Raw genomic sequence first — 27806 nt, 5'->3', positions numbered from 1 at the left:
CGAGCCGGGCCAGGAGCAGGAGGCAGGCCCCGGGCAGCCAGACGCCAGGAAGCATCTCCTAGACCCAGGCGGGAAGAGAAGGGGAGAGGGGTGTCTGTGCGGGGCTGTGCGGCCCGGTGGCCCGTGCGCGGGCCAGGGAGCCAGGAAATGGGCATCGGCTGTCAGGGAGGCCAGCCGTTTGGACAGCAGTTTATGTTGTTGTTTTTTAAAGAACTCGTGTATTTATTTATTTTTATTTTTTGTTAATCCTCACCGGAGGATACTTTTCCATTGCTTTTTATTTTTTTTTCTTTTTCTTTTTTTATTGCTTAAAGTATTACAAAGGGTATTACATATGTGTCCTTTTTTTTCCCCCGCCCTTGACAGTCCCCTGGCCTCCCCTACCCCCCAGTGTCCATTGCTTTTTAGAGAGAGTGGGAGGGAGGGGGAGAGGCAGAGAGAGAAACATCAGTGTGAGAGACACATGGATCTGTTGCCTCCCACAGGAGCCCCGATCAGGGCCAGAATGGAGCCTGCCCTTGACCAGAATCAAAGGTCCAGGCTCTATCCACTGAGCAAACCAGCCAGGGCCAGTTTATATTTTTAATGGTTTTCCTACCACCTGTGGCAGCCTTGCAAGGTCGGCAGGACCAGGGTTCTCGCCTCCCCACAGCGAGGAGGTCTCATGGCCTGTCCACAGCCAGCTGCAGGTTGGCAGCAGGCCCAACGCCTGGGTCTCCTGGGCTCCCCATGTTATTCCAGTAGAGAGGAAGGGGCAGAAAAAAATGGAAGAAAGGAAGAAAAGACTACGTGGATCGGGGAATTTTTAAGATAATACGTGAACTATGGGCAGATTATTCCTAAATTGGAAATTTTTAAGCCACACTCTCCCTGAGTTTCCAAATCTCAGCACATTCCAGAGCCTCGTTATGAAGAGACCGTGCCATCTGCTCTCTGCACATCTGCTGAGAGTGAAGGCGGCCTCAGCACAAGCGGGCTCTTATCTTGAAACCAGCCCGTGGGCCCCTTAGTACAGCCTCAGCACAAGAGGACTCTTATCTTGAAACCAGCCCGTGGGGGCTGAAATGCTGCCCCTGACATCCCACCCCCACCAGCAGGGGGCCATGGAGCTCCCCAAAGCGTCCAGACAGGAGGTCCCAGCTGCAGGGATTTCATAGACCAGTAGATTTTGTTTTAAATAAGGTAAGGGGACCAGGTTTTTAGTTTACTAAATATTATTTTTTAAGAAAAAATATGCCAGCATCCACCCACAGGTCACAAGTCGGTGATTCAGCTTAAAACTGTGAAGAAACGCCGAAACCGGTTTGGCTCAGTGGATAGAGCGTCGGCCTGCGGACTAAAAGGTCCCGGGTTCGATTCCGGTCAAGGGCATGTACCTGGGTTGCGGGTACATCTCCTACGGAGATGTGCAGGAGGCAGCTGGTCGATGTTTCTCTCTCAGCGATGTTTCTGACTCTCTATCTCTCTCCCTTCCTCTCTGTAAAAAATCAATAAAATATATTTAAAAAAAACTGTGTTTTGTCTATGTTTCAGTCCTTTCTATGCATGAGCCATTAGGCCAACATGTAAAAACAGAGAAGTATCACATTAAAACTCCAGATTTCAGGTGCTGGCTGGTATGGCTCAGTTGGTTGAGCATCATCCCATGCACTGAGAGGTCATGGTTGGATTCCTGGTCAGTGCATATGCCCAGGTTGCAGGCTTGATCCCCAGTAGGGTTCATGCACGACGTAGCCAATTGATGTTTCTCTCTCCCTTTCCCTTCCTCTCTCTCTAAAACATCAATGAAACATATTTAAAATTTTTTTAAATAGTCCAGATTTCCAGATGATTTAGGGGCAGTGGACTCACATTCCTACCTGACAAGACCAACTGATCTGGGCTTAGTTGCCCCATTAGGGGGAGTACACTTCCCAGGTTACTGCTGTTCCCACCCCACTATGATCTATATGTCTTGTAGTGGTTCAGATTCCATAAGTTAGAATTCCAGCTTTACCTAGCGCCAGCTATGAGACCTTGGGCTTGTTACTTAACCCGTCTGTGCTTCAATTTTTTATCTGTAAAATGGAGATAATTATAGTGTCTATTGTTAGGTTAATTTGGGACTAAATGAATAAATACAAGTAAAGTTTTTAGATCAGTGTCTGAGATACTAGTAGAGAGAGCAATTAATAAACTATGTAAATTATTGTTAAATGTTGCAAGCCACCATCATTTCAGAAAAAAAAATTATCTGAACACCAAAAAAGTAGGAAAAACAAAATGCCTTTCAAATAAAATACATTTGGAAGGAAGAGAGGATGAGGAAGGGAGAGAGGGAGGGAGGGAGGGAGGAAGGGAGGGAGGGAAGGGAGCTAAAGAAGAAAGGAAGGAAGGGAGGGAGAGAGGGAGGGAGGAAGGAGGGGAGGAAGGAGGGAAGGAAGGAAAGAAGGAAAATCCTCACGCAACATAATCCTAATTCTTCGCAATTGTCCTGTTTCAGTAAAAACTCACAACTGGCCCCTAGCTGCCTCTCTGCTGCCCTCTTCTGGCTGCCTCCTCCATCGCAAAATTCAGCTTCAGGTTAAAGGGCTTCGTGTGTGACAATCTCCCACAAACTCGGTGCTTACGAAAGCCCCTCTATAGACACTAAACAGTTTTTCCAGGAATTTTTCAGCCTGTAGAGAAGGGACAACTTCTCCCTGAGAAACAGCACACGTCCCTGAGGCCCCTCGGTGCACACAGACGCTGAGTTAGCCACAGGAGGTGGATTTCACACCGTGGGGGTATGACAGCAACTGCCTGCCGGCTACTCAGGGCATGAGAGAGCAAGGAGCAAGCCTAAGGCTTCCACACTACAGCAGTGGACAGGGCAGGGCACACAGGCCTGCTCCTCACATTGGCAGGACCCATAGTGAGAGCATACAAGGGACCTCGCCCACTGTCTGTCCCCTTCTCTCCCCCGACTCTCTCCAGTGCTGTGAGTAGAGACCTCATATTCACTTCCGTGAAATGGTTGGCCTGGGGAGGCAATCCACAGGAGCCCTGGGTCCCGGATACTGAAAACAGGCTTTAGAATGGGGCACAGCCTCTGATGGGTGTGTCCCTTTGATCTTGCAAACTTCTCACCCCTTGGGATGTCATGGTGGTAGGAGGGCCAGACAGGGCCTCTAAAGTGTAGGCCAGACACCCCCTTGCCCCTGTCTACTGGGGCAGAAGGAAGCAGGGATGGTACTCACGGTGAGGAACGCTGATAATTTCAAAGGAGCCATGTTTAACCGTTCTCATATCACTCTAGAATGGCTAACGGTTTGTGCTCTAGAGCAGTGGTTCTCAACCTTCCTGATGCCGCGACCCTTTAATACAGTTCCTCATGTTGTGGTGACCCCCAACCATAAAATTATTTTTGTTGCTACTTCATAACTGTAATTTTGCTACTATTGTGATTCATAATGTAAGTATCTGATATGCAGGATGTATTTTCATTGTTACACATTGAGCATAATTAAAGCATAGTGATTAACCACAAAAACAGTGTGTAATTACATCTGTGTTTTCCGATGGTCTTAGGCGACCCCTGTGAAAGGGCCGTTCGACCCACAAAGGGGTCGCGACCCACAGGTTGAGAACTGCTGGTACAGAGCCAGTCCGGATTCAAACCTTGTCTCCATCCCTTATAGCTCTGGGCCTTCACTGAATTGCCTCACCTCTCTGTGCTTCAGTGTTCTCATCTTTAAAACAATGAGCTTCAGTACTACCTCCCTCATGGGGTTGTTCTGAGGACTGAACGAGAAAATGCTCTGAAAGCCCAGACCCCGAGCCGGCACAGTGGACACCCTCTTGGTTCCCCACTTGCTGCCATCGAAAGGGCCGTTTCCTGTAAAGGTCTAAGAGCACTCATTTGGAAATGGTCTGTTCTTTTTACTTAGTGAAGTGTTGTGGGTCCCTGGACTTTTCATTCTACTGAATCACAGCCTCGCACAGTATGGGAGCCGAGGATCTGTTTTGCACAAACTTCTGGAGTGACTGCTATGCGCACTCCATGTTGCCAGCTATCGTTGTTGTTTTCATGCCCAGAGCATTTCGGTTTCCATCCAGAGCAGCAGTACTCACCCTGATTCCTCGGAGCCCCGGCCAGCCCCAGCTGCTCTGAGGTAGTCACAGAGGTTGGCCATGGAATAACGGATGAGATCATTCAACCACCTTCTTTATGGACCGGCGAGGTTGGTGACTACAGCACTTTTTCTGCCTCTTTCCTCCCAGCCCAGGGAAAGGGGTAATTGTTTTGTCCTTGGTTTAGTCAAGCACAGATTGTAATGGCTTTGGCCAGGATGCCCCGGACTTGGGCCCCTTCCCCACCCCACCCTCAAGAGCAGGTCCCTGGGGGCTCTAGAGATAGGAAGTGCCCCTGCCTGGGCACTGTGGAGGTTGGCACCCGAGTGGACAGTGGGGCAGCAGCCAGAAGATCCCTGCTTCCCATCTGGAAAACTACTTCTGCCCTTATGTACAGACTAGAAATGGCCACAAAAATGTTCCATGCTCTCAGCAAGCCTGGTTTTTCTGGGGGAGGGAAGGAGTGGAGATTACGGGTTGCAAATGAACTCTTTCCTCTTCTCAAATTGCTGTTGGGTTGGTACATTTCTGTGTGTGCCACAAGCCAATCTGTCATCCACCACAGAGCTGCCGCTCACTGCTCCCAGAGGGTGACGGGAGCCCAGAACCCCTAGCTGCCTCACCCAGGGCCCCGGGGCAGGCCTGCTGCTCCCTGGACCTCAGTCTCCTTCCCTCAACCCAGGAAAATAAGCCACGTGGCTGAGGCAGTCAGACCTGCGTGGGCTCCTGCATCTGTTTCTCCCTAGCTGGCCGGCCCTCCCCAACCTGCTGCCCAGTGTGTCCCAGGCAGTGAAACAGGCCCTCAGTCCCAGTGCCTGCCTTTGTAAATTGAGAGCAGTCATCACCATAATGCTACTCCCTAAATTACAGTGCTGTTAGGCTTACTGTGGTAATTAAGCGAGATAACAAGCAAATTTCTCATCCCTTGGGGTGTCATAGCATTGGGTGTGTGATGTTGTGATATAATCAGAAATATATATTTGGCCTTCTTCCTGGTTCTTGGCACAGAGCTCCAAGAACGCTTGGAATTTCCCGGGTGATGAGGGAGCATCTTTTGTTATTCATAGTGAGCCCCTTTCAGCCACACCTGAGTTTATGCCAATGAAGTGACTCCGAGGGACCCTCCACAGCTTCAGATTATACACAAAACCTTTGAACTGTTTAGCTCTTAACAATAGGATTGTGGGTGATTTACTTATTTTTTTTTAATTTTTGCTTAATCATATACTTTCTACATTTTTTAAGTAATAAGGTGGGAAGTTATTATAAACATTGAGATAATTGTGTAAAACACACAGCACAGTTCCAGGCCCATTTTAGGGGCTTCCTTGATTTTTTTCCCTTCCTCAAAGTTACAATGCAAAGGCTCGATGGAGCTTGTCTATCAGCTGTCATAAGGTTCCAGAAGGAGGATAGCTAACATCTATAATGATAAAAGGGTAATATGCTAATCAGACCAGACATCCTTCCTGACCAAGCCGGCCGGAGGGAAGCCAGCCCAGGTCCCGGGTGCCAGAGGGAAGCTGGTGCCAGCAGCCGAGGGAAGGAAGGCCTACCCTTGCACGAATTTTCATGCACTGGGCCTCTAGTTCTGAAATAAAAGGCTGTGAGCTGGGCACTGTCCTCTCTTCCAATGCTCCCCACAGGGCCCAGCTCTAGCCCTTGCTTCCCCAGCCTTCCCACTTTAGAATGTGTGCCTCCCTCTCTCTCCCTGCTGCTACCTGCCCTCATTCCACCTACCTCCCAGGCCAGTGCAAGTCACACTTCCCCAGGGAAGCCTTCCTTTACTGCCTTCTCTGGATCCCCCAAGCCACGCATACATTTCTGGGTGTGTGACCCAAGTGGTCCCCCGTTGACCACTTGGTCCTTCTGCTCTGCATTCTAGTCATCTGCACCACCTGCCGATGAGCCCGCAGCATCCCCACCTGCCTGTGCACCCAGCATCTGGCTCGGGGGAGAGCACTGAGAAGCTGCCCGGGCCTGTGTGCTGACCTGGACGGAATGTGTTCGTGGCTGGCGTGACCCCGAAGCTCAGCTCTGACTCTTCATCCTATTAGTGGGGTTCAAATTCTGGCAGTGCTGCCTGCTCGCTGCGTAGGCTTGGGCAGGTCACTCCATCTTTCTAAGCCTCAGTTTCCCCCTCTATAATTACAACTCCATCCCTTAGGGTTGAAATTCATACCCAATTGCGTGATAAATATGTTAAATTAGATAGTAAATATAAAGCACTTAACACAGTCCCTGGCAAACAGTAAATGTTCAATAAAAGGTAGCAGCATACACATTTCATTCCTAGAGTGACTATGTATCATCTAAAGCAGAAATAAAAGGAGAGCTATTGATAATTTTGCCAGGATGACAGGCACACACTAGCGTGGAACCAGGCAAATGTGGATGATGGTCACCCTGCTTATCCCCACTGCGGGGAAGCATGGGACTTGGCTGGAAAGTCTGTAAGGAGGATTCTCCGAAAGGTTGGGGCCTCTGGGGGACCTTGCCGAAGGCGGCAGCCCCTACCTTGACTTTCCCAAACAAGTCCGATCCCCCGGGTGTTTTGCTGGAATCTCTATGGTTAGTCTTTAAAGACCTGACCTTGTCGTGGCGTGTGCTTTCTCAAGGATACTTACCCTGCTGATTGTATCCAAAGTTTAATTTGAGTTCAAGCTGTTGTGACCATAAAAGTCTAAGGAGGCAGGCGATCATGGCGATTTGCTCCTAAAGTAAACTAGCCCCTTAGCCTCTCTTTCACAGAAACGTATGTCGGAGTAACCTGTTCATCGCCGCTCAGGGCCTGCTGCCCAGCCCCGGCACCCACCAGGCACCAGGAGCTCCGGAGTGCAGGGACCAGGGCACTGTTCTCCCGGAATCTGATCCCCTCAACCTGCCTCCTGCCTCCCTCAGCCCGGCACCACCCTGGACATCAGGGGCTTCAGAAGTACCTCAGGGGCTTCTCCTCCCAGGGCAGGGGTGGGGATACTTCAGCCTGCCTGGAGTTGGGGACATGCTGCGAAGCCTGGAAGGAGTGGCCAGCTCCCCTCCTGCCCCACAGCCAGGACTCCATGTTCCTCCTCCCATGTTCCCACAGACCCAGGAGCCTTAGAGTGACTCCAGGAGACCTACCGTGAGGGACTGGGCAGGGAGAACCTGCTGCCCTGGCTCTTCCTTGGGAGCAGAAGGGTGTCCGGTGTGGTCTGTGGTCTGTGGTCAGAGTGGATCCAGCAGCCCAGAGCTGATCAAAGTTCCAGGAAGTGGTTCCTCCCCTCACGTGGCTTGAGTGTTCCCGGAATGTCACCCAGGTCACAGGAAGCAGAGAATCTGGGGCAATGCCTCAGAATATTACAAAATGATCCTGACCTGCTCCCACAGACAGATCCCCCGTGGGGCCGAAGCCATCAAAGGTCACAGGCTTGGCACCTTTGGGGCCGGGCACTCAGGAGGGCACTCAGGAGGCGGCTCCAGGAGTGAGAAGTGGGACCGGGGTCCATGCTCTCACACCGCTTCCTGCAAAAGGCCACGCTGGTTCCAGGAGCCAGGCCTCAGCCAGAGGGCCAGCCACAGGCACCTGCTTGGCTCTCAACACCAGGTTCAATTCTAAGAAGGTTGTGGGTTTATTGTTTTGTTTGTTTGTTTAAAAAAACAACTTTCTAAACCCTTTCTGAGCTACAAGGGGGAAAGACTTGAGGAGGTAAATTTTGGCCCAATATGGAGAGACACGTTTTCACTTCATGCAGGGGGGCCAGTTGCTTTGGGAGACTGTGATTGTCCTGTCTCTGGAGCTGCTCATCCAGCGGCTGCAGAACGAGAGAAGAACATGTGCATGCTTGTGCGCGCGCGCGCGCGTGTGTGTGTGTGTGTGTGTGTGTGTGTGTGTGTGTGTGTGTTCAGGAGTTCAGGGTAAGGTCTGACTGAGATAAGCAATCTAGGATCATTTTCAATGCCCAGATTCTAGCATTCAGAGTACTCTGCTGGCTTTTATTTTTTTCTTCCCTATACCCTCTTCCATCTCCACCCCCTACTCTGATGGCTTTTAAAGTTATCACATGATATCAATATTTATTCTTTTTCAAGTCCAAACTAATGGTGTTTTTTTTGCATGTGAGCAGATTTCATCAGCCAAATTGCAAAGGCCTGACACCGTGTAGCATTTTTCAATGGGGACATATGACAATCTGCACTCTGGCAGGAAACATGGGGGCATGTAAGAGGGGAGAAAGGCTGTGAACAGAGTGCTCCCAGCCCCACCCTTGGCAGCAGCCAGGCTGGGTGGGGCAGGCTGGCAGGGTGGGGAGGTGGGCATACCTCTGGAGGAAACTCGCACCCAAGCTAAGGGGACAGGTTCTTAAGGCAGCGACACTGGCCTCCACAAAGAGAATGTGTCTGTTTGTCAATGTCACGGTGAGCAACAGAAATTTGACATTCCACAGATCTGGGTTTGAACCTTGCTTCTTCAATAAACTAGCCAGTCTTTCCACAAGTTATTTAGTCTCTTCATTCTCATCTGTGGCAAAGGGCCTGGGGAGGCGTGTGTGTGTGTGTGTGTGTGTGTGTGTGTGTGTACACACATGTGTCAAATTACACTGCAGATATGTGCAGCTGGAAGGACATGTGTGCATGTATGTAGTGAAGATTTGCATTAAGAACTCCAGGAATCTTCTATGAGCTGGGATAAAGGCTCTAACTCCTTTTCCCATTATTACAGACACCTGTCTGAGTGGACAGGTGCAGTGGTTAGGGAAGGACAACAAGGCCCTGCCCCCAGTCATCAAAACAGTCCAGCCCTAGCTGGTTTGGCTCAGTGGATAGAGCATTGGCCTATGGACTGAAGGATTGCTGGCTCGATCCCCAGTGGGGGAAGTGCAGGAGGTAGCCGATCAATGTTTCTCTCTCATCATTGATGTTTCTGTCTCTCTCTCCCTCTCCCTTCCTCTCTGAAATCAATTCAACAGCAACAACAAAAACGGTCCAGTCCAGTGATATAGTGAACACACTATTGACCCTTGTCCAGGTCCAGCCTCCTGGGACAGGCTCACATCTGCAGAAGGGATCTAAGAACTAAGAGATTCCAGAAAAATAGGCGTTGAAGCCCTTTCCTAGGCATGGCGATGGGACACAGGAACAGCAGAGGGGATTGGCTCCCTCTTAAGAAGTGGACCTGTGCCAACAGCTGTGGCAGCCCCTGGAACCCGGAGACCTGAAGTAGTCCTGGGGTCGCCTGGACATGTGGTAGGAGTCGCCTTCACTCAGATGGTGTCTCTTGAGAGCCTGTGACTCACTGAGCCTGGTGTAAAGCACCAATAGGAGTCCAGAGACGCAGGGTAGTCCCACCCACCTAAGTCCATGTGCATGTGCGTACATGTGTGTGCACGGGCACATTAAACGAGTACTGAGTGAACGTCAGTGCCCTTCTGGTGACATAGAAGCAACTCCAGCCTGGGAGTCTGGAAGGCTGCTTGTGTGCACGCTCAGCCAGTAGTTCACTTCCTGCCTTGATCATACTCTCTTCCTCTGTAACATGGGCTGATCCTATTGTTAAGGCCCCTTCCCAACACAGTGGCCTATAGATATGATTTGTTATTACATGTTTGGTCCCCACTCACTTTCTGAGGACCTTTCCCAGCCCAGAATCTACTCTTTGTGAGGGGCTGTCTGGGTCAGCCTTGCACACATATGACAAGAGTGGGATCACCAGGATCGGGGGAAAGGGGCAGGCAGAGTAAGTGGGTATTGTATGGACATGCTCCCAGGAACAAACTGGAATTACAACTAAAATACAGAAAAACTTCCTGAATCATCAACGGAAAACTCACAGGAGAGAACCCTGACACCTGAGAGTGGAGACCGCTTAGAGACTGATCTATTTTGTATATTGTAAAAAAAAAAAAAAAAAAAAATCAAATTAAAAAAAGAAGAAAAAATTTTGTAAAAGAGTGGGACTCCATAGCCAAGACACCATAAAGAGCACATATACAATGGGAGATAAAGACACATTTGTAATACTTTAATCAATACAATTTTTTTAAAAGAGTGCATGTGTCCTGTGTAAGCCATTTATTGTTGATTCTGTACACCAAATTTGTTACAAGCAGTATTCAGCAAAGACAGAGCCCAGCAAAGATGGACCCCCAACCCTGCCCACCAGGGCTCACACTGTATAAAACCCCGGGGGCCTAGAAATCTCTAAATGCATCCCCAAACTCCTGGGACTATTTGCAATTATTCTCTAAGCAAGGCAAACACGGTCTACTTTTGAAGGCAGCATGAAGGCAATGGGTTGGTGAGAACGATGCATCCTTAGGTGAAGGAGAAAGCACAGACTGGGAGGAGCCTGGCCTGGAGGACACCCGCCCACCCGTTCTGAGACGGCTTCCTCCCCAAGACCACCGCCGCCTTCCCAACAACCCGGACTCAGTTTTGACTGCGGGATCCGTGGGCTAAATTCTTTGAGAGGTTTGCAGCTAATGGCTGGGATGCATCTACTGTCTGCCTACCTACTCTAGTTATCTAGTTATCTCTAGCTGTCCGCTCCCCATCAGCTTCCTGAGTTTAGAACTAGATTCCTGTAACTGCTCTACACTGACATCTAGAAGGTTGTGGAAACTGTCGCCCATTAAGAGTTCTGAGAACTGTGTTGTGCCTTTGAATGCTAAAGAAGGGAACAAGATACACACAGCCCAACAATTTCCATGAGAGGGGCCAATTTTTCTTTGACGGATGGATGAGTTTAATTTTCCCCTGCATTTACAAAGTTTTTGATCCGCACAGTGCCAAGTGAGGTTTCCGTGGCTAAGACTCTGGGGAACAACAGGAGACTGACTCCCATTTTCTTTGGTTCAATGATGAAAGCCCAGTACAGGCCACGTGGTCTTGTACAAAGTTTGAAGAGAGAAGGAAAATGTTGCAGAAAAAGGGCAGTTTAAGACCCCATCACAGGGGATAAGGTAGCACTCATGCACGGGGGTGTTGTGAGGATTAAAAAGAAAATGGCTGTTAAGTGCTTTCAAGGGTAGCTATGCACAGTAAGCACTTTTGGAAAACAGTGGTTCTCACTGGCTTTTATTATTTTTCCTCCAACATTGACCCTCTGCTCCAAATGCAGTCTACTGGTACCAGCAAGGTGTCCAAGAAGCTCATGAGCAGAGGGGGGAAGTGAAGTGAACTCTGTGCCCTGCCTCTATTCTAGGGGGGGCAAGTGGCTCGCTCCAGCCCTGAGAAGTGAGCAAATGCATCGTCCTGTTGGAAAGGAAACTACTCAGCTTTTCTGGCAGCTCCCGGACCAGACAACATGGCTCAGAGGCCAAAAGACCTGCCAAAGAAGAGGAGGCTGGATGGCTCCATCCAATCCACTCTGATGGGAACAGACAAGCTCGGAAGGTCAGGTAAAGGGCCTACCACCCCCCCACCTGGAGTGCTCCTGGGTGGGGTCATCTGAGCACAGCCGCCCTCAGGCCAGCCTTTGGCCTGGGAACACATGTTGATATCGTGGGCCAGAGAGGGAGGTACTCCAATGTCACAGCCAATGCTGGAAGCACCCAGGGTTCTGGGATCAGAGTGGCAGGACACACTGGATGAAGAGGACTCCTTCCTCACCGCTCTGCCACCTCTGGCCCAGTAGTGCTTTTGCTCAAGGAGACAGTTGAGGTGGCTCATAAGGAGGAACTTGAGGAATGCAGTGCCAAACCATGTGTCCTGCTTGAAGCAGAGCAGGCTGAGCTTCCCTCTTTGGCCCCAGGATACAGACTACCATTGGTGGAATGATGGTCATGCCCCAAGCTCTGAGCTCACTTACTGTCAGGCCCCAGCAAGCTTTGGTACACATCAACCAGTTGCTACAAATATTTTGGAAACTTAGATTTACCTTGGGGAGATGATGTCTTTTGCCTCTGACAGGCCCTATCTCTCACAGATTCCCTGGAACAGAGAGTAAGAAGCTACCAAGAGCGCTAGTTCTTAGGCGCATCCCTTCCTCGACCCTTTTTGGGGGGGACCCTGTCCGCATCATTCTGCTGAAGCCCCAAGAGATTTCTTTACTTGTCTTATGGAGCAGAGGGAACCTGTAAGAGGCAATCAGGATTGATGGAAGATTTCCAAATCTTTATAGTCTTGGCTATAGCTCTTTCCTGAGCAAACATGGACACTTGAAATTCTCCATTTAGAACTTTTACTTTTAAACTGGTAGACCAGTTGTCCAGAGAAAGATGTCCATTGCTATAAGCATAATTTATTTACCAGAGTGCATATGTATGCAGCAGGAAGGGTGGCAAGGGCAGGTATTCAAATGATTGTAACTCAAGGGGTGAATAACCTTGGACCACACAACACTTATAACCAGACCACTGGTCAGAGTGGCTCCAGAGAGGCCCCGGGCCCAGTGTGACTTATCGGCGTATCCTGGTGTTTCCTGCTCTGTATAAGAATTCTGACATTCTGTTTCTAGCTGACTGTAATGCTGATGGAGAATTTCACCACCACATTCCAGGGATTGCTGGGTTCCATTACACTTGGATGTTCAATTAAAGGATCTCATCTCTGAGGTATTTCACTTCCCCCAAATGGAGAGTGAAAATTAAAAACAGACATAGGTATATAGGTGTATCATGCCCATGAAAAGGTCCAGGCAGAAGGGCCTCCAATGAACAGCAAGCAGACAGCTTGTTGGTGGAGAAGGGTGCGTGGCTGTGTGGGCCTCTATAGTTGAGATGCCTCTGGCCTGGCCAATCTGGGAGCTTCAGGATCTGAGAATTTAATAAAATCTTCTGTCCAGGCCAGCAGGTACCCATATCTTCTCCACTCTGGCAGCTGGGCCTTCACAAGGGCTGACTGAGTGGGAGGGGGGAGCAGAGGGACCATCCTGGCGCAGGGGGAGCCAATTCCCAGGCAAGTCCATGCTGTCTCCATAAACCCCAGTCTTCTTCAGTAAATGACTGTGATAGAGGATACTGGTGATATCCTGTTTGCTGATCAGGACACTGATTACAGGGTGTGTACAGTTTGTGAAAATCCATCAAGCCATACACTTTTGTGCTCGGCATGTATGTTTCCCTTCAATAAAGAGTTAAAAGAGAAAAACCCTAGGGGTAGACACAAGAACCCCCAGGTACCAGGCTGCTTTCTCCATCCAGTACTAATAAGCTGATTTTAGCATTGCTACAGGTCAGAAATTCTACACGATTTTATTTCTTAAAGACTGAAAAATGTAAAGCTAAGTTTGCAGCTTGGAAATGCCATCCTCTGAAAGGCTGAACTGGTCTCACTTCCTTTTCCAGATAAAAATCATGGGGGATCCTGATGATGGCTCTGTCTCTAGGGACTGAGCAGCCTCATTCTCTCCTATCTCTTTCACAGCATCCTGAGAACCAGGGTGCGTGGCAGTTCTGAAGAAACAGTTAAATGGGTTGAAGCCTTCTTTGAGGATAGGGCTCACCTTGCCTTCAGGTGCAGAAAATCAAAGGAGAACTTCATCTGAAGTGACAGGGGGGAGCCATGCCACAAACAATAAACGGAGCAAAAGAAGAAAATCAACTTACAGAATACTCGGGAGAGAGGCTGTCCCGGTGGAGAACTATTTCCATAAAGTGAACAGGCATGGAATAAGTGTGTCTACAGAGGCCAGCAGGGGCATGGGCACAGGGAAGGTTGTTCCCAGAGGAGAGCTGGTGAGGCTTTGGAGGAGGGGCTTTCTTGAAAAAAGCCCAGGAATGTGAATTGGAAACCCTGCAGGGTCAGATCTCTCTGGTGGTAAGAAGGTCCTGCAAGAGCAGGTCAGGAAAAGGTGAGGGTACCCTCCTCTCAAGGATCAGAGAGAGGGAGCAGGGGATGGCTCTGTGGACCCAAGGGTGAAGGTCGAAGGATGAAATTCCCAGATGCTCCAGTGGTCCCACCATTCCCCAGCCCTGCCTCCAGCCTGCCTCTTTAACACTCATTGGGTGACTTCATCTGCATCAGGACTGCGTGGCTCCTTTTCTTACAGCAGCAACAGCAGATGCAGGCAGCGATGGAGGAGGCCAGGGCAATGATGCCAATGACAATGGCAGCAATGGCCAGCCCGCTCTGGGCCCGGGTCATGCCCCAGGTGCTGCGGTCATCAGTGACCTGGATGGTGGTCAGATCGGTGAATACCTCCACGGAGCTGGTGGACTCAGTGACTGAGGAGATGGAAGTGGTTTCAGGATAGCTGGAAGTTTCTGGGTACTTTGGTGTTTCTGGGTAGCTGGTCACCTCAGGGGTCACTGGGGCTTGGGCACTGGGAACAGCAATGTTGACATTGATGATGATGAGGGACTGGCCCCGGACACTGGCTGGGCTGAAACACACTGGGAGGGTGTCTGTCCCCAACCTGGGCTTGTTGAGCAGGAGCCAATTGTGGAGTGGAAGGATGCCTGAGTCACACCTCCAGGGGTTGTCATAGAGTCGAAGTTCACATAGGTTCCCCAGGTGATCGAAGATACCCACTGGCAGGTTCTCTAGCTGGTTGTTTTGCAGCTGGATGTTCATAAGGCCGTTGACATTGGCGAAGATATTCCCTGGGAGCTGTCTGAGGCGGTTGTTCTGCAGGGAAATGTTCTGCAAGTTGGTCAACATGCGGAAGACGTTCCCGTCCAGCTCCTGCAGCGCATTGGTGTGGAGGGACAGCTCCCGCAGCTCTCCCAGCCCGTTGAAGGCGCCGGGAGAGATGTAGCCGATCTGGTTGCGGCTGAGGACCAGGACCTGCAACTGGCGGAGGTTGTTGAAGATGTTGTCAGGTAGAGAAGTGAGGTGGTTGTCGTAGAGCCAAAGCTCTCGAAGGTTGTGCATGGGCCCAAAGATCCCTGGAGAGAGCTCCTTCAGGGAATTCCCAAAGAGCGTGAGTCGGTTGAGCTGGGGCAGCTGCATGAAGATGCCGGGGGGCAGCTCGGAGATGTGGTTGTTGGACAGATAGATCTTCTGGAGGTTACGATTGTTGTTGAAGAGGCCGGGGGAGAGCACTCCGATCTGGTTTTGCTGCAGGGATAGCTCTTGGAGGTTGCTCAGCCCATCAAAAGTGCCCATGGGGATGTCTGAGAGCCTGTTCTCACACAGCCGGAGGACTTGGAGGTTGCCCAGGCGCTGGAAGATCCTGGGCGAGAGGTAGGTGAGGCTGTTCTTGCACAGATTGAGCTTGTTGAGGGCCACCAAGTGGTCAAAAACGCCATCAGGGATGTATTCCAAGTAGTTGCCATGCAACTGCAGCTCCTTGAGGTTGCTGAACTGGGAGAAGTGTGCTGGCTGGATCTGCACCAGCTGGTTGCTCGACAGAAGGAGCGATTCAAGGCTGTCCAGGCCCTGGAAGAGGTCGATAGGCAGAACCTGAAGCTTGTTGTTGGCGAGGCTGAGGTAACGCAGCGAGCCCAGGCTGCGGAAGGCACCAGGCATGATTTGGGATAGCTCATTCTTCTCAATCCTCAGGGCAATGAGGGCCGAGATATTGTGGAATGGGGACTCGTTGAGTTCGGTGATGTGTGTGTTGAGGATCTGCAGGCTCATGGCGTTCCAGGGCAGAGGGGTGGGCACTGCCACAATGCGCGCCCCGCTGCACTCCACCTGGGAGGCCCTGGAGCAGGTACACTCACTAGGGCAGCCATAGTAGGCCAGCCCGGCACCCCAGACTTGGCAGCCCACCAACAAAAGGAGATAGTGTTTCAGTGGCATGGCCTGTGCAAGGGGAGAGAACACACGAGTCAGGATCATCTCGCCAACACTCCCATTGTTTTTAAGCCAAGGCCAATCTTTGGTACCAAAAACTAGCTTGCCTTTGAACCCTGTCCCCACATACTCAACTTATGCCCTATGGCCTGGTCAGCAAACCTCTTTGACTTCCCCCATGTCTTCCTACTGCCATGGCTTTGCCCAAGCAATTCCCCCCACCAAGAGTGCCCTGCATCCTCATCCAAGTATTTACCATACTTCCAAGTCTGGCTCAATAGCAGTCCCCTCTAGGAAGCGTTCCCACATTCCATGAGTCAGCATTAGCTACTCTCCCATGCAGGTGGTCTTCCTGACCTCCATATGGCCCAAACCACAGCCACCTCTACATGACATATGTCCCTTTCTGCCTCCTTCACCAGTCAATACGCGTTTCATGTTTCATCTCTATGGGTCCCTTAAAGCAGGAACAGCATTTTATACATCTCTGCATCCCTCACAGTACATGAGCTTACTATTTGAACATAGCTTGAAATCCAGTGCAAAGAAATGGGTCCCAATTAAGCTATGGGGCGTCCATAAAGATGAACTTCCATAGTCAAATGTCAGGTCCAGGCTTGAGAACAGAAATAAACAACCTATGCCGAAACCGGTTTGGCTCAGTGGATAGAGCGTTGGTCTAGTCAAATGTCAGGTCCAGGCTTGAGAACAGAAATAAACAACCTAAACAGGGGGCAGGGAAAAAGTGACTCAACACTTTTAATAAGAACAAATAAATAGGCCCTGAACCCGGGAAAGACGTTAAGGCCACAAACATGGCGGCCTGCCGGGAGGAGCCGTAGCAGCCAGCAGAGACAGGACCGTGCTGTTGATTTGGTGGGAAAGACCATTGGAAGCTTGTTTTTTGCACTGCCTGGGCCTCACTCCAGCCCCTCCCCACCCTGCCCATCACCACCACCAACAGCCTGTCTCTTTGTTAATCTTTGTTAACATGTCTCACAGGTGCTCTATCTAGGTTTATTTCAGTCAGCTTCCCAATAAAGGAAACTATCTGCACTACTTCCTGTCTCACTGGAAGAGACTGCTGCCACTCAGCTGATGCCTGGGCTCTCCCTTCTGGGGACTAGTCCACAAAGAAACACTGAGAAGCCTTGAGCAGTGATGGTGAACCTTTTGAGCTTGGCATGTCAGCATTTTGAAAAACCCTAACTTAACTCTGGTGCCGTGTCACATATAGAAATCTTTTGATATTTGCAACCATAGTAAAACAAAGACTTATATTTTTGATATCTATTTTATATATTTAAATGCCATTTAACAAAGAAAAATCAACCAAAAAAATGAGTTCGCGTGTCACCTCTGACACACGTGTCATAGGTTCGCCATCACTGGCCTAGAGTAAGTCCCAGAAAACTTAGGATGCACTTTGAGCTCAAAGGTGGTAGGTCCAGATGCTCCCATAGGCATGGTGTGATCTTGGAATGGAGCTAAATTCACAAAGGTTTGGTGTTTGAGGTCAAGGGTGATGATAATTTTGTATATATACATTATGTATAGAACATGGAGATAGGGGACACGAAGACTGGCCCTGGCCTTGAATATCTATGTATCACTAGCCAGCTGTTGGACCTTGAATGAAGTGTGAGGCCTCCTAGCTCAGCTTTGTCATCTGTTAAATGGTGATGGTCATCTCTGCCCCCTCTTAAGGCTGTTGTGAGGAACAAATGGGAGAATGGATGTGAGGGTGTCCTGTGCAAATGTGTGTGGTTGTTCCAAGCACATCCACAGATGAACTTCATAGACAGGAAGGCCTCCAAGTGCTTCTAACCTTGGCATTCTTAGTCAAGGGACTAAGGATTTCTGTGAGCATGTGTACCTTCTATCTGAGGTCCAAAGGGATCTCTAACTCGCAAAGGGTTAAGAACTGCTGATCCTACATTCTCATTATTTTGTGGGGAATGTAGAAAGCAGGGAAACTGAGGCCCAGAGCTAAAAGCCCAGAGCTCCAGACTCCTGGGTAAGTACTTTGAGTGTTAAGGCAGTGCCTCTCCTTTTAATGAGCAAAAACCCTGAGTCAGAGGAAGGAATTTCAGATGAAAGTATATAAGGCATAAACTGGCTGGGTGGAGAAAGCATTTCTATGGTCTGTGTTCCGCTGAACTCATGGAGTCTTGAGTCTGGCCCATTACTCAGAGTAATCCAGGCTTCCCAATCTGGCCTCACCTCAATGTACCCCTCCCCTGCCTTCACCAAGCTTACTCTGAGGACAAAACCCAAGCTCATCTCTCACCCACCCAAACCTTGATTTTTCATTTATTCACAGCCCATCCAAGCCCTGGCCTGCTGTACTGTTGCATTAAGGGCTTGACCAAGTATGTAGACTAGTGAAGAAAAGAAAGAATGATAATTTGGCCAATGAATTCCAGTGCAAAGAAATGGGGCCAGATTAAGCTATGGATACATCTATAAAAATTAACTTCCATAGTTAAAAGTCAGGCGCAGACTTGAAAACAGAAAATAAACAGCCTAAACAGGGGACAGGGAAAAAGTGACTTGACACCCACCCCAGGAGAAAGACTTATTGATGGTAACAAAGAATGAAGACTGCCCACAAAAGGTAACATCACTGTATTAAAAGAAGTATTCAGTGTAGAAAAAAGGAGGTTATGGTCTTACTCTACACTTCCCTGATCAGGCCACATCTGTAGTGCTGTGCTCAGTTCCACCCTGAAGTTTAAGATGGGCAATGACAAACTAGTCTCTTGAAGGTCTTCGATGGTAAAGGAACATGGAAACCAAACATCTTCTTGGAGTCACTTACACAAGTTGAAGCTCTAATGGCTGCTGGTGACGTGCTAGGCAGCACTTATTTATACTGTGGACTCCTATACCCTACGTGCTTCAAAATGGTGTCACAGCTCAAGTGTCAGAGGCTTGGGCACTAAATTAAATGCCCACAGTTTGGCAAGCCCAGGACAGTCTGTGGAGTTTCCCATCTGTCAATGAGGGTGTGGGTGAGACACCTTGAGGATCCATCTGAGTCTGCATTGCCCACCTAGGGAGGGGGCATCAGCCAGCCCCAGGAAGGGCCAGGGCCAAGGCAGGGTACCTCCTGGCTTGGGAGAAGGAGGGAAAGATAACTCCTTTGTGGGAACAGAGCCACTGTTGTTGAAAATGGACCACACTCAGCTTGACAAATATTACAAGAATTTGCACATTTTCCTTTTTATAAATCCTCATGTATGCAGAGCCCACCCCGGCACCACATGCAGCGGTTTCCTGTTTTCCAGCACTTTTCCTGCCACAGCTGGAACTGACTGCTCCAAAGGACCTCCAAAGAGCCCACCTCAGACCCAGCTGCAGAGCCCTTGGGGGAGGGAGAGGCTGCAGACACGGGGCTGGAGAGCCAGCTGGGCCCTGGGATTTTCAGCAAGTGTTGCAGGCAGCCAGAGGCTTCTGGGAGCCCAGCACACAGCAGCCTAATAGCCCACGCCGTCTGGTGCTGCTTGGCAGCCGTGACAAATGCCAGTTAAAGACCCACAAAGCTCCCTAATTACACCCTCCTCTCCCAGGAGGCAGCTGCATCCACAGTCACGGCAGCCACTCGGCCCAGGCCCTGTTCTGGGAGGGGGCACAGCCTGGCGTCTGGCACTGGTGCAGGAATTCCATGAGCTGAACAGACAGCTCACCTGGACACTGAGACGCGGTCCCTGCCCAGGAGGAGACGCGCTTGGAGCAGGCGCACTGCCCGTGGGTCTCTTCAGCAAGAACAGCCTGTGATTCATGAACAAACACATAATTAGCCTCCAAGCCCTGGGCTCGGTTGGCTGGTGCGTTGGGACTTTGGGGGTTTAATACCATCATTCACATTCTCTAAATATGAGGTTCCCTGGGAGGAATGGCTTCTTCTATCAATGCCACGGAGCAAAGCTTTCGGAAAGAGCCTGGGAGACAAGTGTGCCATTCTGGTCTTGAGACTGAGCTTGAGTGGGAGTTTAAGCAAATTCTCCAGGCCTCAGTGTCCCCTCCTGTAAAGACTTCCAAGGGCCCTAGCAGCTCTGATATCTTCTCACTGGAGACAGAAGAGACATTTGACCCAAAGCCCACCATTCTCTTCATCCTCTCTTCCTCAGAGGTCACACCGAACTGCCAGCAGCGCCACCTACCCAGCCCCATCTCCATGCCGAGGCTTTCAGGACTTGGACCCATCTTCTGGGCCCACTTATGTCAGGCGGGGTGATCCCGCTTGTTAATCGGTGCATCTTCACATAGCCAATGGCCATTTCATGGCATCCGGGAGCTAAGAGAGGCCTCAGGGAGCCTCTGGTCCAGAGGGAACTGAGGCCCAGAGAAGAGATCTCCCTTCCTGGCCTGTGCCCTCTCCCCAGCAAGGTCTCCCCGCATGGCCTCTTCGGCTGTGAGAGGTGGCCCCACCCAGCGCACTGAGAAGACAGCTTGGAATCGCTGAGGGTGTCTCCGGCCCTCACCCCGCCAGCTAGTGTCGGCCTCGATCAAGCTGCTCATAAGTGCTCTGTCCTAAGGGTAGAAGGCACTGTCTGACTGGGAGGCTCAGGGCATCCAGACCCCCCCATCTCACTAAACAGGAGTAATGTCCCCTCCCCCAGGTCAGCGCATAAACATCGCCTGGAAGAGCCTGGGGAGCCTGCTTACAGAACTGACCTCACCGTGTTGTAGCTGTGAGGCAAAGTGGGTTAATACCTGTAAAGCCCTGAGATTTGTTCTTGGCACAAAGTGAGTACGCAGTAAATGTTGCTTACAATTATTGTTCATTCTGCTGTGGAGTAAAATGCAGGTCTCTGGAGGCTCCACCCACAGAGATCCTGATCCCAGGTCTGAAGGGCTCAAGCCCTTGCACATTTAACCAACTCCCCAAGTGACTGTAGTGCAGGTGTCCACAGTCCACACTCGGAAGCACCACTCAAGGCCTAGACCAGCTGGGACCCCATGCCCATGATCTGCATCATTTGCAGCCAAGAACAGAGAAATTGACCTGGGATAGGAAAGGCTGACAGCCAAGCCAGGGGCCTGGTCAGCTCCCTGTATCATTCCTTCCTCCAGTGGCTCTTTCTGCATCCCCATCAGAAATCCGGGGTGTGTGCTAAGTTAAACCCAGCAGTAGAAGCTGCTTCCAGAAGCAGAGCTTAGAGCCCAGGCATTAGAGGTATACGGGCCTTTTTGAGACCATCTGGTCAAATCACATGGTCATTTGGTACATGGGAAACGAAGGGACCAGAGGGAGGAGGGGACTTGCCCAAGGTCACACAGTCACTTGAAGATTCCTGACACCCAGGTCCAGGCTCTACCCAACCACAGAGATTGAAGAACCTCTGGACCTTGTCACGAGCCTTTAGGACCTTGTCAAACGTGTGTCTGGCAGTGCTTGGAAGGGGACAAGAGGTGGCCTTGCTCCCTCCATCCTAAAATGACCTCAGACTTATATGCAATCCACCCTCTAGCTGCCCTGCATTATGAACAGAGGTCAAGTTGCTCTCCCAACTCCCAGGCTATATGGTTTAAGGATGATCTTCCTTAGAGCTGCTCTAATGCCTGTGTTTGCTCAATTTCACCTGAGTCGCCTGGGACTGGAGGGAAGAAGCAGAGGGGTCACCAGAAGAGTTGATCTCAACACAGAGCCCCATTGGAGTGGTACCCAAGATAGGCATGCTCTACCCAAACACATAGCATTCCAGAACCCAAGGGAAGACTGGCCACACCCTCATCCTCCACCTGGACCAATTGTTGACCTCCATCTCTCACAACCCTTCAAAATCAAAATAGTGTTCACTGCCCTAACCGGTTTGGCTCAGTGGATAGAGCGTTGGTCTGCGGACTGAGAAGTCCCAGGTTTGATTCCGGTCAAGGGCATGTACCTTGGTTGTGGGCACATCCCCAGTAGGAGGTGTGCAGGAGGCAGCTGATTGGTGTTTCTCTCTCATTGATGTTTCTAACTCTCTATCCTTCTCCCTTCCTCTCTGTAAAAAAAACCAATAAAATATACAAAATAGTGTTCATTTGTTTAAAAAAGAAAATGAGTAAGAAAAAGCAAGTCCTTTCCAGCCCCAAGGTTAGAGGCGTAGGGCTTCCTGCAGAGGCCCGAGTAGGGTTGTAATTAGCTTGGCAAAAGCAGCTGGAGATACTGGCAAACTCGCCAGCGGAGAAGGGAGAAGCACCCACTCGGGGCTTTTATTAAAGAAGTCATAGGTTACAGCCCCATCTCGGGGTAACAGCTGGGGGCTCAAGTTAGAGAGAAATGGACCAGGCCCTCATCAGAGCATCTTGGAAACGATCTCTAAATCCTGTGTCCCAGAAGCCAAGGGAGGCGATGAAACCTGAAGCTGCAGCCCATCCTTCGTGGCCAGGGTTTAGCGAAGCAAATTGCCATGTGTAATCACAGCCTCGGAGTGCTGGCTGGCAGGATCGCGTTGGGACAACTTCTCTCCCATCCCTTCTCATTTCTCGACATCTGGATCTACTCCCACCCGCTCCCCACTCCCACCCCCTCCATTTACTGAGCAAGCCCAGGTAGTATCCCCCGGACCTAGGGAGAACTTTCCATGGGTGCCCTGACTTTCTGCAAAGTCTGCTCAGAACCCTTCCCCCTGGCCAGACCTCACTCACATGCTAATCTCATCAGTGCGGAGCCCGCCCAGCTGACTCAGGACCACAGGCAAATGGGACTGTCTGGCCCTGAATGCATCCCAGATGTTCCGTTGATGCAGAGCAACAGAAATGACAGCCGTTGGAGAATTCTAAATTAGGAGCCAGTGGCACCGAAGCATCATCTGAAAGCCGCCTGAGACAGGCTGCCATACCCCAGAAATCCGAAAGGAGAAGCCACAGTGTGACCGACAGGCACCCAGCACTTTGGTCTGGGTACTGTGTCATCCCAGAGAGAGGCACAGCCTGCCCTTCGCTGACATACCTGCCCCTGGAGGTAGACTGGCTCTCTCACACTTTGCCACAGGTGGGCTCTGGAAAGTTCCGGTTTTCACCTGTTGGTTCCTTGGCCCCGCCCCTGCCTCTGGGGTTGAGCAGAGATGCTGGTAGAGGTACAGCGTGTCTACTACCCTCATCCCAAATCCCTCCCCAGCCCTGACTCTCCCTGTTCAAAGCCAAAAGCCTCTGCCAGGGGCTCACTGGCTGGCAAGAGGGGAGAGCTGCCAGGACGGGGTCGCGGAAGCCGCACACAGACTTAGACCCCCCGAATGATCCCGAGCCCACAGCTGGAGGTCAAGCTGGAAAACCTGCACCAGCACATCTGCTGGAGTCGCTTTTGTAGCAGCTGAGAGTATGAGGAGAGGAGGACTGATGCCGGCCAGGGAACCCCCTGAAGCAGGGTCTCAGGGGTCCCCTACAGACCCAAATGCGGGGCAGGCCACTGGGGACCTCCCGGTAAGTGAGGACCTGGGTTCAATAACCTGAGTCTTAAGAAGAGAAACCCACCCTAGCTGGTTTGGCTCAGTGGATAGAGCATCGGTCTGCGGACTCAAGGGTACTGGGTTTGATTCCAGCCAAGGGCACACGCCCGGGGTGCAGGCTCCATCCCCAGTAGGGGGCCTGCAGGAGGCAGCTGAGGATTCTCATCATTGATGTTTCTATCTCTCTCTCTCCCTCTCCCTTCCACTCTGAAATTAATAAAAATAGATTATAAAAAAAAGAAGAAGAGAAACCCTTCGCCAGTGGAGCTAGTATCCAAAGAAGGTAACCATCTGGGTAACTGGTGTGATCATTTGGTCAACTTTCAATGTGTCTACCGCCCTGAAACGTCTTCTCACACCCCGGGTTGACACCATGGGACGGCAAGGGCCAGGGAAGGCTGGTGGCGGATCAGCAGAGAGGGCTGGGGGCCCAGGCGCGCTGGACAAGGGGCGGACGGGCCCCCTCCGGCGCAGGCTCCATTGGGCGGCCTCCTGAAAGCATCCCAGGCGCCACGCCAGCCCGGCCCAGTCTGGAGCCTGTCCCCAGGGGAGCGGGGTCCGCAGGAAAAGGGAGCGGGTATGATCCCGCCTACTTACCAGCAGCTTGGCGCCCGCCCGCCCGCCTTCGACCAGAGCGAGCCCGAGAGGAGACGTGGGAGGCTCAAGGCTGCAGCATGAGTGAGGCTCGCCCGGCGCTCCCGGTATTTAAACGGTCCCGGTCCCGGCGTGAGTCACCGCAGGGGGCAGTGTCTGCGCGGTGGCGGGAGGGGCGGCCGACGTGCAGGGACAGCAGCATCCCCGAGGGAGCCGCAGCCTGCGTGCTCCAGGGGAAGGGGTTTCCGCTTTTTTTCTTTTTTCTTTTTTAGCAACACATTTTTGTCCTTTCTCTTTTCCTGCAATGTTTCTTTTGGATTCGCTCGCTGCATTGGCTTTGTGGTTCCAGAAAAGGCATTCATCTTTCCTTTTCCTTTTCAACCACACACTGAGAGTAATTTCAGACGTACAGAAAACGTGCACGAACAATACAAGGAACACTCTTATTCACTTAACCCGATTCACCTTTGTCAACATTTTGGAAAAATCATTTAATTCCAAAGAAAAGGTCAGACCTGTGGGGTCCCTCCTCAAAACAGTGTTTCAATCCCTTCTGTCGTCATCCAACGTCCCCTCACTGTCCCCTCCCACACACAGCAGTCAGGGCATACTGGAGATGAGGGGCTCCCTCTGCCCTCAGCTCAGTGTGGTAGCCCATGCCCAGCCACCCCTGTACGGGACAAGAAACCATGTCTACTGTGGTATCACCAAGGGGGGGGGGGGGGAAGAAGCCACAGTTGGAGGCGCAGGAGGCTGCCATACCCTGGCTGCTACTCCAAGGAGGAGCCTCCAATAGGGGTGAGCTGCATTTGGCGAGGCCACCTGCCCTCCGGTGGCTCAGTTGACCCTCTCCGCCAAGGGGCGAGAGTGATAGTTACACACACTGCCCCATGGAATGCCAAGAGCCTTAATTAATGTTTGCACGGTGCGTTGAGACCTTTGATGAAAGGAAAACATAAAAGTGCATAGTGTTATTACTGAAATAGTCATTTGGGTGGCTTGCCATGGTCAAGCCCTACCGCCTAAATCATGACACATGCCTCCTCACGGTGGCACCGTGATTCAGAGCCAGAAACAAAAAGTGCCCTGTCCGTGAGCCCAAGTGGCACGTGCCCAAGAGGGGCAAGCACTGCTGAGAGGAGGTTTCCACTGAGCTCCCAGCCCACGCGCTCCCACCCAGTCTCCCTTCCAAATAATATTCCACTTGGAGAACTCCTTCCCTCTTCCTACCCTGGTCCCTCCACATCCGCAAATGGGGGTCTTCGTCTGCATTTCTATAGAACCTGCAAGAATAAGAATGTGCCCTCTTTACCTTCTTCCCTGTCTTTCGAATCCTAACATTCAGCCACTCCGTGCCACACCCTGTGCTGGGAGCCGTGGACAACACAGGGATGAATCAGATACATTTCTTGCCCATAAATAGCTGACTCTCGGTGGGGAGGGAGGAAGAATTTACATTGATGAGCACCTACTGTGAACCGAGAGCTCACTGGTCCCTTATTCCATTTAAGCATTACTTCATCAAGTAACAGAAACTACACCAAGTTTCTCAGCCTCAGCACTATTGACATTTGAGGTCAGAGAAGTTTTTATTGTGAGGAGCTGGCCTGTGTATTGTAAGATGCTTAGAGCACCCCTGGTCTCTACCCACCAGATACCAGTAGCATCCTTCCCAAGTTGTAACAACCAAAAATATCTACACATTGCCAAATGTCCCCTAGGGGAATCAACACACACACACACACACACACACACACACACACACACACACACGGTTAGGATCACTGATCTATCAGATAATCCTGTGTCCTGTGAGTGGGAGTAATTGCCCCTAATTTACACACGGGAAAACTGAGGCCTAGGGCAGTTAACAGCTATAGAGAGAAGTGAGGTTGTGCTGATTAAGGATTGTGAGATAACTCGGGGAATGAGGTTACTGGTAGAACCTTCCTCAGGGTCAGGTTGATCAATGTCGAGGCATTTGAAGGGATGGGCTTGAGTTTCAGGTACAAGGTGGCCTCTAAAGATGAGTGGGAGCGGGAGATGTGGGGGTGTGAGTTAAGGAAAATCATCAAATCAGAGCAAGAAGGAGAAAGAGCTCTGGACCAAAGACTGAGTTTGGCTGGAGCCCAGGTGAGTGGCAGGCTTCATTGGGGAGGTCTGAGACATCTCCCTAAGGGGTGCAATATCCCTGTGCAGGCAATAGGGAGCCAGCGAAGGTTTTAGAGGAGGGGACAGGCACAATGAGAGCCACACTGCAGCAAGTGTAGTATGGCAGGGTTTCCAGGTTTCGTGGGATGGGTGACCCTTGGGCATACAGTTTTCAAAGCACTCCTAACATCCTCTTTTTTCCTCATGATAGCATGTGGGGTTCAATACCACAACAGGCCATGCAGAAAGGACCATTTTCCAAGACTGAGAGTGGCTGTAGGGTTCCAGCTATAGGACCTCTGGTTTTTAGTCCACTGAGACGCCCCTCTTTCATAAAGAAAGATTTTCTCTCCTACAGAGCAAATAAAATGGCCCCAGGCAGCCCCCAGAAGTGTGGGTCTATTATTGGTGAAAGGAAACGTCTGATTCACCACCCGCAGGCCCTGAAAACCTCAGGGCTCACTTCCCAGTCCCCCTGGGAGAACCAGAAGGCCCAGGGTTGCCTCAGGGCTTCAGAGAACTCCAATCCCTCCCACCCACACATGCTTCTCTCATCTAGTTAATAAGCATAGAATCTGGGGAATCGGAGGTCATGTGATCTAGCCTCCCCATGAGGGAGGAAATCCCTCCATGGCACCCTGGAGAGATGAGTTACGACCCTGCTAGGCCCACTTTAGGGATATGGTAGACAGTACCACACAATGAGGGCCCCCTGGTATATTGGCAGAATAAAAAAGATGGAGAACACCCAGGGTTGACAAGGATGCCAGTGATCTTATTGATGGAAACATAAATTGCTAGAGTCGTAGTTATCAAAATTCAAAATGTGTAAACCCATTCACCTGGGTCAGTGCCAATAGCCAGACATGATCCCGTGTGTGTTTACAAAGCTGTATGTTCAAGAAAGCTCAGTACAACATTGTTTGCAATAATAGATCATTGCAAATAATGCAAATGTTCGTCCATAAGACAATGAGTCCATACATTGGGAAAATCCATACCTTGTAGTCAATTTGAAAAGAAAACATACATCTTTATTTACTGAGGAAGAAAAATATATCCATTGTATTAAGCAAGTTAATATACAGAGTGGGGCAAAAGTAGGTTTACAGTTGTGAGTGAGTGAAACACAGTTTATTCTTGTATTTAGAATTTATTAATTGTTGTATTATCTTTCATATGAACAACTGTAAATCTACTTTTGCCTCACCCTGTATATATAACACAATTGCATTTATTGGTTGGTTTTGGGGGGCGGGACCATAAATTTGTAACTTCTCAGTTATATTTCAACATATGGGAAACATAATGAAGAAAAAAATCTCACTTTTTATTGACCATAATCACGTAAAAAGCCTTAAGATGGTATAAAACATCAGTTTTCCCATCAAATGACCCTTCAGTGCCCAAGGATTTGGCTGCAGGTGGGCATCTAGGGCTCTTCTGTCTGCCTGTGCCCGCTCTTCTCTCCTTCCCCAGGTGACCAGCTCTGCCTTCACCTGCTGCTTGCCTCACAGTGGCCGGCCATCCTGGATGGAGAGAAGGCCATGGGGCCCCTGAACTCCCAATGGGCAGCCATGGTCCCAGCACACTCCACTGCCTGGCTGTTCTCTGAAGGAGGAATTATAGGTTGTTCCTCAGAGCAGTGAGTCTCAAGGACCAACAGGCATCCCTTGTGCTCAAGTGGACAGCCTCTCATAGCAGGACTGAAGGAGTACACCACCCAGGTCTCTGTCAAAACCTTTCCCAACACAGGTGAGGAGGAGCAAAACAGAGCTGTGCAGGTGGGGGAAATTTTATCCAGCTACATATCTATATGGATGCACAAGGAATGTGTTCACACACATACATAACACATGTATCTTGGTATTC

The 27806-nt window shown here is 50.5% G+C and overlaps 3 protein-coding genes across 3 annotated transcripts in view; all 3 read right to left on the bottom strand.

Moving 5' to 3' along the window:
• The window catches only part of CPN2 (carboxypeptidase N subunit 2), a 15508-nt gene extending 1535 nt beyond the window's left edge, over nucleotides 1–13973 (bottom strand). The window contains exons 1-3 of the mRNA XM_006762009.2: nucleotides 13872–13973; nucleotides 13803–13821; nucleotides 13128–13131 (exon numbers count right to left, since the gene is read on the bottom strand). Coding sequence (XP_006762072.1) covers nucleotides 13128–13131; nucleotides 13803–13821; nucleotides 13872–13973 — 125 coding nt within the window. The remainder of the gene's footprint in view (nucleotides 1–13127; nucleotides 13132–13802; nucleotides 13822–13871) is intronic.
• Nucleotides 13809–23851, bottom strand: LRRC15 (leucine rich repeat containing 15). Its single transcript, XM_006761996.2, has 2 exons — nucleotides 23787–23851; nucleotides 13809–15759 (listed from the first exon to the last, which is right to left on the bottom strand). Exon 2 carries the CDS (start codon nucleotides 15754–15756, stop codon nucleotides 14002–14004), a length of 1755 nt encoding a protein of 584 aa, XP_006762059.1. The 5' UTR covers nucleotides 15757–15759; nucleotides 23787–23851; the 3' UTR covers nucleotides 13809–14001.
• The window catches only part of GP5 (glycoprotein V platelet), a 38024-nt gene continuing 29559 nt past the window's right edge, over nucleotides 19342–27806 (bottom strand). The window contains exon 3 of the mRNA XM_006762008.2: nucleotides 19342–19591. Within this exon, the coding sequence (XP_006762071.1) occupies nucleotides 19342–19591 (250 nt within the window). The remainder of the gene's footprint in view (nucleotides 19592–27806) is intronic.

Source organism: Myotis davidii, unplaced genomic scaffold, assembly GCF_000327345.1.
Source record: "Myotis davidii unplaced genomic scaffold, ASM32734v1 scaffold557, whole genome shotgun sequence".
NCBI lineage: Eukaryota > Metazoa > Chordata > Mammalia > Chiroptera > Vespertilionidae > Myotis > Myotis davidii.
Note: the sequence above shows the minus strand (reverse complement) of the source record. Positions and strands in the feature narration are given on the sequence as shown.